The 19,882-nt window shown below is 40.8% G+C and overlaps 1 protein-coding gene across 1 annotated transcript in view; it reads right to left on the bottom strand.

The window, feature by feature from the left end:
* Positions 1–563: 563 nt before the first annotated feature.
* The window catches only part of EBF2 (EBF transcription factor 2), a 187,581-nt gene continuing 168,262 nt past the window's right edge, over positions 564–19,882 (bottom strand). Inside the window, exons 11-16 of the mRNA XM_081810370.1 lie at positions 19,386–19,474; positions 18,018–18,083; positions 17,758–17,935; positions 16,082–16,267; positions 8,256–8,423; positions 564–3,524 (exon numbers count right to left, since the gene is read on the bottom strand). Of these exons, the coding sequence (XP_081666496.1) occupies positions 3,493–3,524; positions 8,256–8,423; positions 16,082–16,267; positions 17,758–17,935; positions 18,018–18,083; positions 19,386–19,474 (719 nt within the window). The 3' untranslated portion in view covers positions 564–3,492. The remainder of the gene's footprint in view (positions 3,525–8,255; positions 8,424–16,081; positions 16,268–17,757; positions 17,936–18,017; positions 18,084–19,385; positions 19,475–19,882) is intronic.

Here is a 19,882-nt window from a genome sequence, read left to right on the forward strand (position 1 = left end):
CTGCCTCCCCCATGGAACCTTCTCTGACCACTCCAATCCTCTGTGATAGTTGAATTCTCCGAGCTACTGCAGCCCTTCTATCTTTCTGTATGAGCCATTGCCTATGGATCTTTCCCTTCTAGGGATTTGCATCTTGCTCTCTTCCTGTGATCTAAGATTGGCCTTGAGCCCTTGAGTCCAGCCTCCAATTCTTCATCGTCTGATGGATCAATTCAAACATTTTTTCAACATGCAGTTTCAAACCTAAGTAGACTACCCACCTACCTCAAGAATTCCATACAGCCAAAGACCAACCTAGGAAGTAGGATCTTTTTGAGTTTTTATGAAGGAATTTGACCAGATGGATATATAGGTAAATACATACAGAAAAAAGACCTAAAGTCAAACATATTCTTTCCTCCAAGTGAGCACCTCAGAACACTTTCCATGTAAGCAAAAGCTGTAGTAAGATTTCCTCAACCAGAGCTCAGGGACTAGCAGTTATGAGAAAATCCCCAAACTTAAGAACAAATCCCAAACTAAATTTTTTCACTTCAGGAAAAAAAAAGGCAAAGTTCCAATCATTTTTACAGTACAAAAATTTTATTTTTCGTTAGGATAATTTAAAGTTTAAAACTGAAGTAGACATATTCATTTTACAAACAAGATATTCTTTAATAAGTAAGACCATTAAAAACAGTAAACAAAAAAGCTGTCTTTACAAAAAGCTCTGTGCATAGCAACTTTATACTGTATATAACTGACAAAGCAAAATGATAAAATGAAACTATACAGTTTGAAAATGAGACCTTACTGTACAAAAGGTAGAGAAGATAATGGTTTTTAAACCATGCATATTGAAATGTGCAAAGAAAAACTGGAAAAAAAAATATGATGTTATAACAAAAAATGAGATAAATAATGAAGTAAATTGTCCTTTTAAATGGAAAATCTTACACAGCTCCTCTTACAAAGATAGGATAGAATTTGTAGTTACCTATAGAAATACTCGTATTTCAAGTGGCACAAAAATAACCTGGGACCGGAATGATTCAACAGCAAGACTGAAGAGGACAGAGTAGCTTTGTTTTTAATTTATTAGTACACTAAAAATAATCCTTACACACATTTGTACAATTAAATAGATCTGTTGCTGCCAAGGTTCTAGCTGAATGGTCAAGGATGTCTGGTATTTAGTTACACACATTTTTCGGTGTAAAGCTACCAACAAATTCTACACTCAGTTTGAAGACAGTACTGCACTCATCTTCATGCAAGAGCAAAATTCACAGATTCTAAAAGCAATGCTACTTAAAAAAACATTTCCTTATGTTGGATTGGCTTGAATCCAGGTCTAAACATGCTTAGTTTTGTTCCGCCTCCACTTTGGGATGGTGATGTTCGTATTCTGCACATGCTTCCCCTTTGATCGGATTTTTCACGGGGGAACTTTCTCTCGTGTGTTTCCTGTGTTTTGGTGCTATAAGACCTGACCACAAAGGACTGACAGCAGTAATTATAAGCATGCCAGGTTTCCCAAACCTTGGATTCTTGTGTACATAGAAAAAATATTTGGGTCATATTGAGTAATTCCAGAATAGTTGAAGGCAAATGAGACTGTTGGGGGCTGGATAGCTGTGGGCAGGTATCAATGGGACAAACAGAAGGAAGGTGGGATTTGTGAAGTCATCTAAAATTGGCTCAGATGCACTAAAGATGTTTTTCCATGAGACCTGCAACAACTTCTACTGTTAGAACCCCAAACCGAAATCTGTATATGGACTGTACTATGGTACCAATGAGTCAACAAGGAGAACCCTTATTGTACATCCAACTATGAAAAAAATGGCATCCTTATTGGAAATCCAAATAAGTCTGGATACATCTTCAGGATCACACAGACTTTCAAGACTCAGCCACTCTTAGCAGCTCCTGCAACATTTCTCTGCCTAAGAGCTGGTTCCAGAAGTATAGAGAGCCCACTGCAACCCTGGATCACTGTGCTGCTTGGAACACAGATGCGCCTAATCGCTAACCCTGCTAAGAATCTGGGTTTCCATCTTTCTGAATATTAGGAGAGGGTTTTAGGGCTTTTAACATTCCTCTTCCACACACCATCCCATTCTTGCCTGGAAACTGTGTTAAGGAAGATACATATTTTTTTCAAGAGAGTTGAATGCCAGGAGAGGGGAAATCTGCAAAGAGAAGAAAGGATGTGGACATTCTAAGATTCATGCTTAAGAGTCCAAGAAACAGGATCATCTTCCTTAAATCCTGTCTCTGAAGTTCTGTGGGGCTCACACCTCTGTGCTCAACCAGGTCACAAAAGAGGAGGGCACGTGTGGCTCTGTCAAGGGAGAATTCCAAAGGGGCCCCTCGGTTGGGAAAGTCACCGGCTTTGGCTCTTCTTTTAGGTGAGACACGTGTCTCCACCCAGGATGCAAAGCCTGGGACACACTACAACATGGGAATTCTCTGCACTGCTTGGAGGAGAAGGCTGAAGGCTAATATAAATTTTTTTTAAAAGTCACAAAGAGTGAATACCAAAAGGGACATGTAGACTATTTAGAAAGTGGACGGAGCTGGGAATGAATTGATGAGTTTGAGTATTTGTGTACGTGCATGGACTGAATCACTGTTTCTGCATCGGGCTGTTCTATAGGAATCTATATAAGGTACATGTTCTTGGGTCAATAAAATGATGGAAAAAAGAGGGGGATGCAGGATGGGGGATAGAAGTCTAGTAAGTAACTGCAGTAATAATCACACACCTTTTAAACTTGTTACTACTGGTTTGCATCATTTTCATTTTACATCAGGAAGAGAAATTCCTCTCTCTTCCGAAAAGGTCTTAATTTCTACCTCTACTTACAATAAGTTACACGTTTATTTATTTAAATAATTGTAAAACATTTTAAAATTTTTCCCTTTTTTTGTTTTTTTTTGTTGTTGTTGTTTTTTAAAGAGATTAAACTATAAGCAAACACACATACAACAATATTTCTTCATTCAATTCAGGTTTCGTTTAAGAAAGTCTTCCATGCTGGTACCCTGTTTTGTTCAATTTTTTTTTTCTGCATAAACTAAATTGGTATCTGAAAGGCTTCATAGAAAATAGAAACTTTCAACTTTTTTTTTTCCTACAAAGAAAAACAAATAGTATCCAAAATATTAAGCATGAATTGTTTGCCAATTTTTTCTTAAATATTTTACAAACATAGGAAGGTGGTTCTCATAATGTTCATAACAAAGAATTGCATTTCTGCTCTTAGCACTGACTACGTCAATGACATCTTTTGTCCTTGTCCCCAAGAGGGTCAGTTTGTGTAGCCACCATGAGAGCTAGATGAGAAACATGAGACCAGGTAAAATGCAGCTCCTTGCATACCCAAATCTGTCCGTCATGTTCATTCTGGGGCACAATTCTCCCCAAAGAGCTCCTAGTGCTTTCTTCATTATTGGTCCATCAGGATAAGTAGTTTTGTGCTATAAGAAAGCAGTTCTTCCTCTTCTTTACATTGGGGGCACGACAAGTCCGGTCATGGCTGCAAGGAAAGAGTGGTATAGGAATGAGACTCAGAGATGTTTACACTTATGTCTCCAACCCAGAGAGAGGGGCAGCGCTGGGGACTGACAGAGTCTGGTACAACCCAGGGAAATGGTGCATCAGCTGATGTGGGAACCCATTTTCTCCAGGTTTGATCTAGCACACAGCCTGTCAGCGACACGGAAGCCTTACAGAATCACTGCAATATAAACAAGGCTTGTTGAAGTTTTGTGGGGAGGCCAAGAGCTATGTTTTGTCTTGTTTTATATTAATGGGTTGTATACTTGACATGATAGACATAAACACGTGAGCTAAGTTTTAATGTATTTGCAATATATTTATTTTTCATCATTAGACTATCATAATTTCTAGATTATACGGTTTCAAATCACTTAGTTGAAACAGGAAAGAAAACTCCAGGTTGTGAGCCATTGAGTAACTTTCCATGCATCATTTATAACAAACAAGGCTTTCTATGCACCCTAGGTTTCTATCCATTCTAGCTGAAATGTGATGAGCTTTTTTTTTTTTTTCTTCCCCTAACTAGCTCATCTTCCTTTGGCTTTCACTGCTGATATGTAATGCTTGTTCACTAATGAATGATGATCCACTGGAATAGAAGACTTAATTTAGTTCCTAATTTGGGAGTCACCCAATCTCCACTCTTCACCCCTTCCATCCCCTGGTAGTGCCCAATGTCTCCTCCATCTAGTGAAGAGGACACAGACAATACCTGTGGGGGGCATTGGGTCCAAGGCCTCCCCAGAGCAGCATCAGCACAAAGGGGAAAAAAATCACACAGCAAAATGCACCCCTCTGACCTTGGCTTTCAGGTGAGGAACCCATAGAATTTCCACATTCTTGGAAATCGGCCGAGTAGTTTCCTTTCGTCAAAACTTCAAACCATGTCTAGTATTTGATCCCTTGAGTTTTATTGTCTCTGGCTCATCTAGAGCTTATCAATTATCATAGAAGCATTTCGCTGAGTGGTGCTTACTAAGCTGATAAGCAAATGGCCAAAATTCTTCCTGCTTGCCCCAACCCCACTTCTTACTCCTCCCCCTGCTCCTCTTCTTCCCCTCTCCCCTCCCTCCGCCCCTTCTCTCCATGCCAGCTAAGTCTTCTCAGGCAAAATTGTCAGCCCTCTAGTTCCCTGCCCATACAGCCTTTATTGAATGTTTGTGAGATCTGGATTAAGGTCTTACACAGCTAGCAAAGCCTTAATTATTTTTGCCTGTATTACTCTATATTGAATCGATGTAACTTTTCAATAAAGGCAGTTCAATTCTGGACACTCCCCGATGATTTGGAGACATAGCAACCCTGGTAATTATCCCAGAGTGTAGGAGGGTTTTTTTGTTTGTTTGTTTTATATATTTCTTTTCCTGGAGGGAGCTGGAAAATGAATCAGGCACATAGTGCATAATATTATCTCCACAATCTATACTCATCACTGCAAAATGCCTGATAAATGAGGTAGAAGGTGGGACAGTGAACACTGCACATACAGCTCTCTGGTGGTAGGATTCTGGTTCACATTTTCAACTTTAACTTGTCTATTACACTTAAAACTCATCAGCCCCTTCTTTTTTCTGGGTCCTCAGAGAGTTACCTAAGGAGCTTATTAAAAGGGCAGAGCCGCTCAAAGAAGAAGATCCAGTGCGTGCCGGAAGACCAGCAGATTTCACATATTTTCCTTCTTTCTACTCTCACATCAGGCACTAGGTGGGCTGGATCTCTGCTACGTGGTGACCCTGACTTTTTGCTTGTAGAAACCAGAGCCAACAGACAGAAAGCAGAAGTTAACTGGAGAAAAAGTAAACATGTTCACTGGTGGGGAAGGGAAGCATGCTGAACCGCACTTTGTCCAATTCCTTTCTACCTTTGGCATTTCACGGGAAGGCAATAACCCCCCTTTGGTCCAGGTGAAAAGCAGGTATGGGTGAGGGGTGAGGAGAGGAACTGCACTGCTCTTGTCCTTGGAGAGGTAGTGGGCTGTCACAGCACAGGCTCTGGAGTCAAAATGTCTGAGGTCATCTTACTGTGTGGCCTTGGGAAAACGACCTCACTAAAAATGATGATAACGGCATGACTTTCCCCTTTCGGTCACATGTGAGGCTTGAGCAAGATCATTCATGTAAAGCGCTTGGTTCGGCATCTTGCACGTGGCACTCAAAACCAGCAAGTCTCAGAGCGGGTTGGTGGCACGTGGCCTCTGTAGATGATTGAGACCATCTCACCTTAGAAATCGAGAGAAGAACCTCTCCATCAGCCTGTGATCACCCCAGCACTTCAGACCACACTTTTACTCTCCCACTGTCTGTCTCTAAAGAGGTGAAGCTTTGTGCTGATCACCCCTGCAATCCCAGGATTCCTTCACTCAGTGACTATGGCTGGAGAGAGCATTTGATGTCAGCTCGTTTTTGTCCCTCTATGCATCAGTGGGACACCTTGTAGCATTGGACCTGGAGCTTCTAGCCACCTGATGCAAAATGAGGAAACGTGGCAGCCTGCACTCCTAATTTAGGTGCTGCCCCCATCCTCCCCCTCCTTTCCCTGTCTTCCTTCTTCTTCTTAAGGTTCAAATCACCAGAGAAATTTAGAGGGAATTGTAGGATCCAAAAGAGGCTCAGGACTTCTCAGTGATTCTATAGAAATGAGACTAGATCCCAGAGCCTACGTGTAACTGATGACATCGTCACTCCCACAGATACTTCCTCAGCCTCTTTATTCTGACCTATGCTGACCAGGAGCTCACATGGCCAAGGACCCTAGAGAGGGTCTTATGGCTATTTTGGCTACTGCTGCCCCCGCAGAGAAACCTCACTGTGACCACAAAGACCCTTCCAGCTCTTTGGGCCAACTCAACCCTGAGCGGGTAATACCACAGCAAGACTTGGGCATGCAGCAACAGGCAGGGTAGGGATTCCAGGCCATGGGAGCCAGTGAAAAATTTGTCCTGGCATCTCCCGGGGCAAAAGCCAGGAGGCCCCACACGTGAGTCTCTCTGGACAGTATAGACCCAGAAGATCTGAAACAACCAGCTCAACTTCCCCAACTGAGTGAGAGAGGAGGTGAGGGAGGGGTGGTAAGTGGAAGTCAAGTTATACTTTTTCTCCTCAAAGTGAAGCTGAAAATGTTGGCTAGGGTTGCCTGGAACAAGGAATCCCTCCCAACTTCCGCCTACACCTGCATTCCCTCTTAGCCTTTTGTGGTGCCCCCCACTCTGCATTTCCCCAACGAGACCTGTGGGGCCCCCACTTTGTTAAGGGACGTGACTAAAACCACAGAACTTAGAAAGGGGAGACATCGTCACTGAAGCGGGCATGCAGAAGGGAAAGATACAGCAAATACTTAACATTTGCATACATTTTCCAGTCTGGAGATGAAGCCACTCATAAAAAAAGTTATGAGCATATCTCTCAGGGATGCGATGGAAACCAATGGTCCTTGAGGAGATCTGGGGCAGGTGGCGACACTGAGCTACAGGCTGAGCCTGTTTCTCTAAGGATCAGACATCTAGATGAAAGTGAAATTCTTCCCCCTCAAATAGACAGATGTTTCCAACTACTCACACATTGGGTAGCATGTTACCCAGCTGCTTTGTCTAGATGGAAGTAAAAGAACTTTCAGGGACTCTTCTGAGTGCTGGCTTTTCAGTTCCCATTTCACAGTTTCTCTCTCAAGTCACCTGACTTTGAGGAGACACCCCTGTCTCTTATGGTAGAATGGGACAGGAACCTACCATACCTCCCAGAGCTCTGCTCAGCCACAACTGGCAGATGAACCCTCACAGGTGACCCAGAGGATCAAGAGTCTATGCACAATCGTAAAGCTACTAGGCAGATGCCATCCCAGGGATGGCACAGCTCATCGGAGGCTCTGCTGACCTCAGAGGCTTTGATCCATGAGGGGTTAACCAACCTCTGCCCTGCTTGGTTTTATCCAACACTTGCTTGTCATGAATGTTTTCATGTCAAGACTCAAACAAGAGCCTAACAATAATGTGGGTCGTCGGGATCCATAGTGTTCAGCAGGTTCCAATTTGCTCTTTTGCCATCAGCTGCCTCCCATTCACAGTGAAATGATTAGATTCTCATGTACTTATCACATTTGTGTTATATTGTGTCATACTATATTTTCAGGCATTGCTCAAAAATGGGTTTGATGGGTGATATTAATTTTTGTACTTAGACAGTGTATGTCTTTTTCTTCTTTCTTCCCTGCTCCACCCCTGATCCGACACCTGCTATCAATCTGACTGGCATGTAACCAGAATTCTCACAATGTGCTGGTTGCTCCTGATGGATTCTGTCCATGTATGCCATGGGAATAGGTATGTACTGCAGATGGGCAAGCCCGTCAGATAAGCAGCAATCACCATGTGGTATCTGATGTGACTCGGCACCTTCTGGGAAATCTTGACATGGCCCTGTGGAAAGCAAAGGTCTGGGAAGTCCAGACACTCCTGGAGGGTATATAATGCTCTACCATAGTTAATTCTATGATCTTGAAGAGCTGTCCGATTTCTCTGTTTTCCCCCATCTTGTTCTCAGGTGATGTACTAGCTCAGTTCTACAAGCCATCTGTGTCCCATGATGGGAACGCCAAAGCATCTCCTTGTAAGTAAATGGCTAGAGATAGGGAGTGATGCTGTGCTGTTTGCTCTTACTTTGCTGGCCCTGTGACCCATTTATCATGGTGGTACCAAAGCGGGACCTTTGCTTACCTCTGAATCCATTTCCATTGCCACTGGAGCAGGCAGGTGAAGGGGAGCCTTGTGGCCTGATGACAGGGGCAAAGGCACTCTTCTGTTTGACAGCAGGAAAAACTGAAGAGGAAAATGGGAGGATGGAGGACGTGCTAGAAGATCCAACAGTGGGACTTGATGACATGACTGGAAAGCAAAGGCACAATCCTCTTAGGAAGGGACAAACTGAGGAGTTAAGTTCTTTCTTCAGGACACACAACCTATACACATTCATCGAGAAATTACTCATTCACTCCAGACACTGTCCTAGATTCTAGGAATTAAAACAAATTGAATGTGACAGCATCCCTACCCTGCCCTGTGGGGGAAACATACGAACAAAACAATGATTAGGGTAACAGCCCTACTGGAGGAATGTACACAGTGCTAGGGAGACTCAGCAGGCAGAGTGCTCTTCTGCCAGGGAGTCAGGAAGGCAGCAGCAGGAGGTAATACTATGATAGGTCTTTGTTCATGAGTAGAAGCTTGACAAAGAACACTTAGACCAACATCTGAAAAATCATCAAATCTACTCAAGAATGGAAACTGCTTTTTTACCCTAAAAAGAAGTCCTGTCTGGGAGCGCTATGCTTCCCTGGCAATTCTCAGGGCTCCAGAGGTTTGATCTCTGAGAGTGCCATCTCTATGGGCCACTGCCTCATTAAATGTAAATGTTTATTAACATCTAGATTACCTCCCTCTCTCTCTACTTTCAGAGCTCCTGGGAAATGAAGCTGCAAGTCAGACCCCTCTGATGTAATGTGCAGAAAAAACACCAATATTAACAACAAAATTACTTAAAGGAAGCCAAAAGCTAAGTGTTGTAATTTCCAAGAAAAATAAAGGCAATTTCCACAATGAAATGCCCTACCTCTTAATGTCAGATACTCTACCAAGTTACATCATACAAGAAGATAATTTTATCTTCTATGTTCAACTAGCTCAAGTAAGGGGTAAACTAGAGTTCACAAGGGTAAAATTGTCAGATACAGCATCTTGTGGAATAAGGTCAAGTTCCAGAGACTTATTTTAGCACATTCTCCAGAATTCTGAACTGTCACATAACTTGGTACAAGAAGTACTGGAACCTAATGGTCAAGGCTGGGAGTGCAAACTTCTGCTTCATATCTTCAGTGACCCAGCTACTCCACAAAGTAAATTTTGAAAGTGAGGACATGAGTGTGGCTTACGGTTCAAAGACCAAGTACAAGGTGAATTGAAGGTCAACTGTTTTGATGACCTGTGTAAGACTCCATCCCCATTTCTCCCCTCTCACTATAAAGATATACTTTGCCCTATGGTCACACAATTGTATCTATAAAGCAATCATATAGCATAACTCCAATATGATGTTTTGTATAGAAAAACCAAAGAGTTCAGATAAAGAGCTTTATCTAAAAACTGCTTATCCTTAGGTAAGTCCTGATTTAAAGAGCTATGCAGAAGGAAGCATCTGAGCACATCTCTGTCTTTCCTCAAGTAACATGAATCAAAAGAATTGGAAAGGAAGATAAAGTCTTGGAAGAATCTCACATAAAACTTGAAGATGAAAATGAGGAAAAAATTGGGCTAACTCACTATTATAGAATAGGATGCAGGGTTAAACATTGGGAGTGGATTATATTCATACACTCAGGCAAAGTCTCCTCCTTTAACATTGGCTTTAGCATCAACGAAATGGGGTCGGGGACCTTTCCCCTTTGTGAAAGGCACAAAATTAGAGACCAAAGGAAAGCTGAGACTCAGGAGGCCCTGATTCCGACAACAGTCCAATCTCTGCCTGCTATGTGAACCATGCCCAGGCACCAAGATGGCGCCTTGGTTTCTGTGTCTGCAATAGCACCACCTCCCCTCCTACACCATGATAGGGGAGGGTTTTTGTAAGGTGATTAGGCCTACATATACACACTTGATTCCCTTTATATTCAGTGCAGCACTCACTTTTACAAATATTTCTTGTCTAAATAACAGACCTCAACCTAAAGTGGCTTCATCAGGTCAAATGTGGCTGCCTCTTCTAGTAGAAGAGTCACCTCAAACTTTACTAAGTGACATAAAACAACTGTTGCAGAGTTGAATAAGCACAGAGCTACAACATGCCCATTTAAAATGGTTTTTGCAAAATTTTTGTAAAATGCTAAACTAAGGTCCAAATTAATTTAAAATGTAATGCGACTATATTCAAAATCCCAGAAGGAATTTTAATTTGTATATGTCAACAAACACAATTTCTATGTTTATCTATTTATAAAGCGACAACAGTGTAAGAGCCAGAAAGTTTTGTTAATACTTCAAAAGTACTAAGGAGGCATTTATCTTAACAGATATTAAAACTGAATGAAAAATCTACATCTGTGAAGCCAGTGTTATACTAGCATAGAAATAGGCAGACAAATCCTTGGAGAAAAAAGAGGCCAGAAACAGACCTGGATATATATGAGAACTGAAACTTAATAAAGGCGACATTTCAAATTAATGGGGACATAAATGCATGGGAACAATACACAAGTCCCCCGGAGACGGAAATTTAAAGCGCCTCCTCGTGTTAAACACTACAGTAAGTGTAAGTGGATTAATGAGTTATTTGCTAAAACAAAATTATAAAGGCTCTAGTAGAAAAATTAGGAAGGTTATATAATTTACATAATCCTTTCAACATCAGAACATCACAAGATAAGATTGGCCACATGACAAAAAAACTTCTGTAACATGCATAGAAAAGGCAAATGACAAATTAGGAAAAATCTTCCTGATAATTATTTAGATATGTTCATATCCTCGATAGCTAATAAGTTTTTTATAAATTAATTAGAGAAAAGAAAAACATCCCAATAAGAAAAGTGGGCTAAGGATAGGAAAAACAAAGTCACAAAAGGAAACAGGAATGAAAATGACCGAAAGACCTAAAAACGTTCAAACTGCTTAGTAATCAAATGCAAATTAAAACAGCAATGAGAGGATACTTTCCACTTTACCAAATTGACAAAGATTAGGAAGAAATGAACAGGGCAGGGAAACAGACACTCTTCCTTTCCTAAGGGGAGCATTCATCTCTTTGGGGGGATTTTGGCAATGTGTATTTAAAATCAAAGTGTTTTAAAATACGCATTTTTTTAACCTAGTAATTTAATTTTGAGAAATTAATCCCAAGGAGATAATCATAAATTTGCAAAAAAAAAAAAAATAGATTCAAGGGCATTTTTACAATTGTGCGAAACTGGAAAAAAACGGAAGTGACCAAGCAACAGGGTAAAGTATATTCTGTCTATGAAATAGAATGCTATGCAAATATTAAAGCTAATGTTGGAGAAGAATATTCGACAACTCAGAAAGATATGCCTCCTCAGATGAATAATGCAAATTATGTCATAACATGTACGTCAAGCCCAATTTTATTTTTTAAGAAACCATACAAAGCAAAAGTTTAGAAGGATGTGATATACATCCAAACTTTTAACAGTGTTCTCTCTGGCCAATGGATTATGAATGTTCTTAAATTTACTCCTTTCACTTGTCCATATTTTCAAAGTTTTCTGCAATGAACATGTGTTACTTTGATGTAGCAGAAACCAAAGCTGTTAAAATAAACAAATAGAAACTCTCCATTTTGGGGGGGTAAAAAAATAATATAACCCTTAACAATAGGCATAACAGCTTTCCTGCGTGTTAATGTTCCTCTTCTATTTAAGGCTTTACTACCTGCAAACAAGGTTGCCTTTTGACCTTTCTGCTACAAAAAAAGCAAAGAGACTAATAAATTCTCAAATTCCTGGGAAAAGCTTATTGATTGCAGTGAATTTCACAAAGCAAACATCACTCCTCATATCTGTTCTCCATTCTTAGGATACAGGTCTGCCTCATTGACAGATTTTGTGGAGCCTAGCTTCATATCTGTGACTTTGATAATTTTGCCACTTTTCTTCCACTCCCTCTTTCATTGATCTCATGGCAGAATCCCATTAGGTGTGCATCAGAGTAGACACAGCAATTTCCAAAACGTATCCATCTATAGCGGGAAGGCCATACTTTAAAAGTTAACAGTAGTCATGCCCGCACAGAAATAGAGTGTGTCATTTTTCTTTTCTTTTTTACATTTACATGCTTTTTAAATTGTGCATAATGAGAATGTTACTATTGTAATAGGATTTTTTTCTTTGCTGGAGAAAAAGACAATAGCAATATGTCAAAATGTTAACAAGGTTGTTTTTTATGGTGGGAGTATGCTTTCTTTTTGAAACTATTTCCATATGTTCTAAATTTTCTATAATCATCATTTAATACTCTACAATAGAGTAAATGTCTTGATACTTATTTTTGAAAATATAAAAATATTGCACCCCAGGGCATAGTCTAAGACGATGTAAATGAAGTAGGAATCCCTGAACACAGGTTGGATTTCTGTACAGATTCTGTCCCAAATTTGGAATTGCTTGGTGGCGATTCTGCTTTGGAAGAAGTGGTCCCATGAGTGTTGCAAGCTTGTCGAGTAGACCATCTTTGGGGACACCAGAGCACACCATTTTAGGAAAGCTGATCACATATCCTTGCAACTGAGAATTTCTCTGGACATCTCTCTCTTTCTACGGATAGAGGCCAAAGAAAAGGCAAATACGTCTGGCCCCCAAATCTCTGTGAACATGGGGAGTTAAGGAAAAACCACTTTTCTTCTTATAAGGATTGACTGGCTTGCACAGTCCCAGTTGGAACTCACCGGGCACCATATCCTCCTTTGCACTGAGCCATTGCGTTTGTTGGCGCTAAGGGGTCTGTCAGCATTTCACTGTAACCCCCTATTGTCAGGGGTTTAGAATTCAGCCATAAAAATTTGCACTGAGCTGGAACTTGGCACACACTGCTACCTCCAGGAAGTGAAGTTTGTATGTGAAATTGAAAAAACATCTGTTTGGCCTTTTTTGAAGTAGTGTGAGAGCAAAAGCAGTAAAGATGCAGGTTTCTGATACTCTGCATCAGAATGACTGTGATGCAAATCAACTTGACTGAGAGGCTTGGCTTTTATTTCTTCTGAATGACTCTGGCAAGTGATTGCTCCGTGGCACGGCCTGGCCGCATCAGACTAGCTTGAAAAAGACAAGGCAAGATCGTAGACTGGTGTTTTTAGACACAAGCAACAGAACTGACAAAATGGTTTCCCCTGGGCTGTTTTTTGTTATTTCCCAGAGAAGTTAAGACTTAGCTGGCTAGAAATACAGGTCAGATGCTATTATAATGAACTCTGTGGGGTAGTCAGTATTTTTGCAGTAGGGGATTTTATCATAATGAAGGCACTGTTTGGAATCCATTCCCAGTTTATGACTTCTTCAGACCCTCCTTCAGAAAATAAAGGTGGAAGAGATCACACGGACCCAGTAGAAGCAAGGAGTGGGTTCTCTGCTGTGTTTCCCCCTCCTGTTGGGCAGGGCGCCTCTTTCTATTCTGCATATGTTGTCTTGTTTTAATGGGTGATTTGAAGATTTGGGTGCTATCATTTTCCTTGTGGCAGTGGGACTGGATGATCGAGAAAGACTAGTGGAAGGAAGCTGTCACTTGCTGGAGTGGGAAGGTCCCCTCCCTACCAAAGGAATTATCTCGTAAGAAACATCAAGCAGTTACCCAGTGGACATATTCATATATCTGTTCATCCTCTCTCTGTGTCTGTCTCTCTATCTCTCTCTGTCTCTCTATCTCTGTCTCTCTCTCTCTCTCTCACCCCTCCCTGTCTTTCTTTTGCTCTCTCTCCCTCCTCACCACACTATACACTGTATTATTATATTGACCATTTTTGATCTACAAAAATGACAATTTGTATGGCTCAATCTCATACACAGATTTTTATTCATAAAAGTATGTTGAACATGTGAAATTACCATTTGGAGAAACAAAAAAAAGTAATTCTATAGTGTTCAGCCTAATTATATATTATAAAAACATGAAATATTTCTTAAATTATTGAATAATTTTAGAACATGGTATTCTGAATCTGATGACATATTTCGAGTCGTAATTTTACTATTTATGAATCCTTGAGTAAATCATACTAACTCTTCATATCTTATAAGGGAAAATGATAGTAATAATTATGATTATAGCCATGGCATAAGGTTGTTGTGACTCTATATTTGAACATGCTTTTTAGGCTGCAAAGTGGAATGCGGTTGTGAGTTACTCTTCTTGTTGTCACTATCATTATGTGACATCCTTTACACAGTAGCTCACCTGCCCTCGTGTTACTTGTTGAAGACGTGAAGATGTGGTCCCTTCTACACACGGGGCACCCTCTCCACAGTGATGCATGGGAGAAGTCTCTCCAAGGTCTCAGCAACAGAAAAATCATGTTTCTCCTGAGCTATCCCCCCAAAACTGTATAGACATAAAATCTTACAACAAGTAGTATTTCTCTCTTTGCTTTCCCATCTTGTAAGCCTCTGAAACAAGTGGATGGCTCCCTTGAATAGACTGAAGGCCTCCAGACTAGTCCTTGGATTCATCTAATTTTCCTATCCATATTTTTTTCTTTTATCTCAGTTTCTCATAGCTGTTATTTTATACTTTCATAACACTTATCTCCCTATTAATATCTCCCAAAACATTTTCAGAACAAGATAAGGTAAAAACAAGTAAAGAAATAAATCGAGCAAGCACCAGTTTATTCATCTAGACCACTCTGGATCTAATTGATCTGGGCCATCTGACATGACACAACACAGAACTCATGTCTTTGCAGCAACAAGATTTTAGTTTTAGCAGAAGAACCAGCCTCTAATACCTCTGCTACTTGGTTACTATGTCCTTATCACACTGAGTAGACTCTTGAGGGTAATGAAGTGAATAGACAACCCAGAATTAACTCATGGGTGTGTGTCCCTAGAGAACCAACAAGGCTGAGAAAGGCAGCTTCCAGATCCTTGGCGTATCACTCCCTGAGCTGTGGTGGAAACGGCTGTGTGCTGTCCTTGACTTGCTCTTGTTCTTGGCATGAGGGAACCACCCTGGGTGAACAGAGGGTCGGCTCTAGAGCCTTGGCAATGGGAGCCAGCATTTCAAGAACATTCCACCCACTCACACAGACTCTCCATGGTGGCTTCTCCCCGGGCCTGAAGTGTTCCCTAGGTAGTTTTGAAGACACATATTCTCTCAGGCTTCTTAGCCCTCAGAGCAACCCAAATGAGTTTTCACAAACCCGTAGGATATCTAGCTAGCCCAGATTAGGATTAAGAAGTCCATCTCAGATCACTCTCTCATGAGCAGCTAAATTCCATCTCTCAGAAGGTACACAAGGAAGGGAGGGTCATGTAACAAAGGGACACAGGAGCGTGGTGTGACACAAAATAACCAAGCCACAAACTGTGTTCAAATGATGGCCCTGCTCTATCCTAGCGGTGTGATCTTGGATGAGTTAACTCTGTGCACCTCAACCGCCTCATCCACAACAAGGAGAAAGTTCTTATGAGGATTAAAGAAAATATTATATCTGAAAGTGCCTAATGAAGAGCATGCATAATGTTAACTGAGATGGAATCTTCGTTCCTCAGCCCCATCCACACCTGCCACATACATCTACCCTTTCTTTGTACAAAGCAAATAGTTTCACTCCTTTTCTTTCCTTCAGAACGCTTTGAGCAACTAAGTGCACCAAAGTCTAGCTAAGGGAAAAGAACAAAAGGCAGGATGGACATTTCCTCGGGAAATTGGGCTACTCCTCCACGAATCAGTAAGATGTAGGGGTGTAACTCTCCCTCAAAAGGCTGAAGAGTAAAACCCAGGGACAGAGACACAGAGAGAGCCAGACAGACGGAAAGGGCACTTACTTCCATAAGGGGAGCCTGTGGGGGAGCCGTTTAGAAATCCTGGTGACCCTGGGACGCCCAGGTTGGCCATGGGGACGTTGCTGTAGCCATTCATGCTGTTACTGGAGGTGCTGTAGTTAGACTGCTGAGGGGTGGAGCTGGAAGAGTAGCCTCGCGGAGAGATGCTGCTTGTGTTGCGGATGTAGCCTGGACAACAAGGAAAAAGCGCATATAAATGAACTGGCACACACATCCAGTCACAGGCCAAATACGGTGGCATGGGCCCACATGGTCCCCAGACTATAGAACACCACCAAGCCACTCCTGGGCAGGTGGAAAGTCTTAAGTTTGTCTTCAGCCTTTATATCCTCCTCTCCCTTCCCCATCCTACACAAGGCCATGTCCCTGACAGTCCCTCTTTCCTCTTTGTTCCCTTTTGCAGTCAACATCTCCAGCTCACACCAAGGAGTGATGACTAATCTTCCTAACACATGAGAGCCCTATGAGATCTTAATGGCTATCACTGAGGCAAGTGTTCTGTGGTCAAGTAAAGCCTGGCAGATGTTGTGGACTGTAGCCATTCCTTGAAGATTCACTTACATGGGACCTAGAGAATAAACAAACCAGTTTAACTTTGCTAACCTAGTGTTTCCCAAATTTAGCACACCACAGTCTCTTTGCTGGGAATGGTGGGCAAAAGGCATCCTAATAACATCCCAAGGGCCACTCATACCCTGCAGATCATACCTTTGGAAATGTTAGTTCAAGGTTTTTACCATGCCCTGAGTGGGGGTGGGGAACATCTTTATTTAAAAATTGTTGTTAAGTTCATCTAAATGTGCTATTCTTTGGCCAAAGATGTGGAAGCATCAGCAATTGAGCGCAGAGAGATCTGGTCTGTGGGAGGGATGGAGAAGGGACAAGTCCTTCCCATACTTCTGAAACCCCAGCACAGAGACGTCACTTAACCCATCCTGAAATAACCCGCTTTGGATAACAGTCTCTAAAGCTATTTAAGAAATGACCTCAATTTGAAGAAAAAAAAAAAAAAAGCAATCATATGTCCGCACCCACCCTTCTGTAAGAAAAACTCACCCTGGGCATGAGAATGAAGAATTCCCTTCCAATGGATGAATGAAATTGGAAATAAAACTAAGGTTAGGGGCATCCTTAGGAAATTTATTCCTTTAAAAAAAAACGATTCGTGATCAGCTTAGCACCTTAATAAAATCAACCTCAGAGACAAAAATCTTTACGCGATATACTTCACGTGTGAAAAGCACAGTTAACTGAAAGTGTGTTGCTCTGCGTTTGCATATGAGACAATACACAAACAGAAGTCACTAAAGGAAACCAAACCACTCTGCCTCGGCTGATAATCATAATAGCAAAAGTGCACATTTTAGTCAAATTATACCTGTAAGTCAGGAAGTCAAAACCTTTCTAAGTAAGTCACAGTTCATCATAACCTTAAATATTTGCAATCAAAGGGATTCTACCTGGGACCTAAAAAGCCCCAAATCTCACAAAACACCACCGATCATGTTGGGATAATCCAATATATGATTGCACAGCTTATCTGGGGACACTCTTTTTTGATGGTATACGAATCAAGCTTTACCTCCCTCCGCTCAAGCAAAACCACCCTTGTAAATGGATAAGACGTTTGGAATTTTGACTCTGAGAAAGAGTAGTACCTTGGTTATTTCCCTGTGTTGACTCCGAGATGCTGACCCCAAGCTGGCTGCCATACGAGTTGATGCCCATCATGCCACTGTGAGCTGGGGAGCTGGAGAGAGCTGGGATCTGGCTGGGATTCCTAGGGACGCTGTACAGGGCTTCCGCAATGTCTGCGGCTCGCTTCAGAATGATGTCCTACAAAATGGCAGGTTGAGGTGAGCATTTTATCCAGCACCAAGAGTCAAACTCAACAGAGTGTAAGATGGGAGCACCTAACCTGGTTATTGTGTGGTGTGCCATAGAGGGCCTCCACTAGATCTGCAGCTCTTTTCAATAGCATCTCCTAGAAAAAGAGCAGAAAGGATGAGGTATAGGCAAAGGTAAGACCCCCAAATGGCCAACTCAAAGGAAAATTATGTATAAAATAAAAAGAGCAGACATCCTCCCTAAAGTATAAATAACTGGCTATGAGGTCCTATATTTGGTTTGACAGGCAGAATAAATCCCTCTCTAATATGTATCGACATGGAATTCATCAAGATAAAATGGTTCCTTCCATGATTGCGCCACCAAAATAGGTGGAGTTGGTTACAATTACTAATGTCATGGAAGTGCTATTAAAAACTTTCAGACCATTCCATTAAACAATCTGGGACTCTAATTAGCCAAAAATTCTTAGAATGATTGACTGACCTGAGTTTAGCTGCTTGCCAAGGAGTTGTTCGTAATACTGAAATTATCTTGGCAGTGCCTTCTGCAAAATTTTATTCTAATAAAGATGAATTCTTTCAATAATATTTCCCCCTGTTCACTTTAACCAGAGAGAATTAGTCATCAGTAATCCCTTTCGTCTCATTTTGTCTTTTCCACCTCCTGTTTTTAACAGCCTTTTAAATTGCTATTAACCTACTTTCCAGATATCATCTAATTTAATGGTGGGGCTGGGGATTTTTCCAAGAGGAAAATAAAGGTGTGATGCAGAAGCAAATGTGATACTTGAATTTTACTCACAGAACAGAAAAGAGAACCGGCATATGATAATGTGTGTGCTCAAAATGCAAATGTAGATGTTAAAATTTAATAATGTCTCACTAATTGAATACCTAATAAATTAATGTATTTTTCAGTGAAGAAAGCTAGAATAACGGGCCAGATTCATGATATAATTGTCATAAGCAAATTCACTTAAAAGCAAAACATTTCATAGAAATTTTCTATTGAGGCATTTTTCACTTCACTAAATACCTATATACCGGGTAGTCCCTTGATGAATACTTGACTGTGGATTAACATGTCCCAGCAATTACAGACGAATAAAATTATATTCAAATACAAAGGCATGGGAACTTACATTTTTAAGCCATTATGCAATTATTTATTTTCATAAATTTGGCAATGTTTCATAAGCTGGATACTTCTAGTGTATCTGTTTTATAGGACCAACTTTTCAGATTTCCTATTCCCTCGGATATTAATCACAATATATCTCAGAGTTAGGAGATATTTTATGTGTATCTAAAGCTTAGCCAAATTTCAGGGCCTAATGTAATTTTAAAGGGACTTAATTTGCAGGATTTATCTAAGTTTGCTGAAATCCCATAATAAGGTTTTCACCTGTCAATTTCCAAAGTGTTTTTTTTTTTACCTTAGCTAATCTCTCTGGGTCTCCAGGATGCCTTGGGATGACCTTCTGCAGTCTCTGAAAGCCATAGTCTATGGTGGGTTCATTTAATGCTGAAAAATAAAAGTCCTCTTTTTGAGTGTGTTTCATGGCCATAAACAAAGCCTCTAATTAAGTCTTCCACCCGCAATAGAAAGGTGCTGCTGGTATTATCTGAGAATTGATACATAATGGATACAATTAGTTAAGGATAAAGGTGACATTGGTTAATTCACATTTATAAGTTTGGAATTCATAGTAGTTTAATGTCTTTGCACTAGAATGCTATTTCAAAATGTCAGGATGATTACACTTATTTTATTATTTCTGCCCTAAGTGCACACAACTTACAATTCTCTGCTCACTCTCAAAGAATCAGAAATATTACACAATCACCCATATCCCAGTTTTTTATGAAGACAATAAACTACCCTTACATGCTTTTCCTTCTTCCCCCTTCTCTTTCGCAAGTATACCTTTAT

The sequence above is a fragment of the Leptonychotes weddellii genome, chromosome 2 (assembly GCF_054177405.1).
Source record: "Leptonychotes weddellii isolate Sample4059 chromosome 2, ASM5417740v2, whole genome shotgun sequence".
In the NCBI taxonomy this organism is placed as follows: Eukaryota; Metazoa; Chordata; class Mammalia; order Carnivora; family Phocidae; genus Leptonychotes; species Leptonychotes weddellii.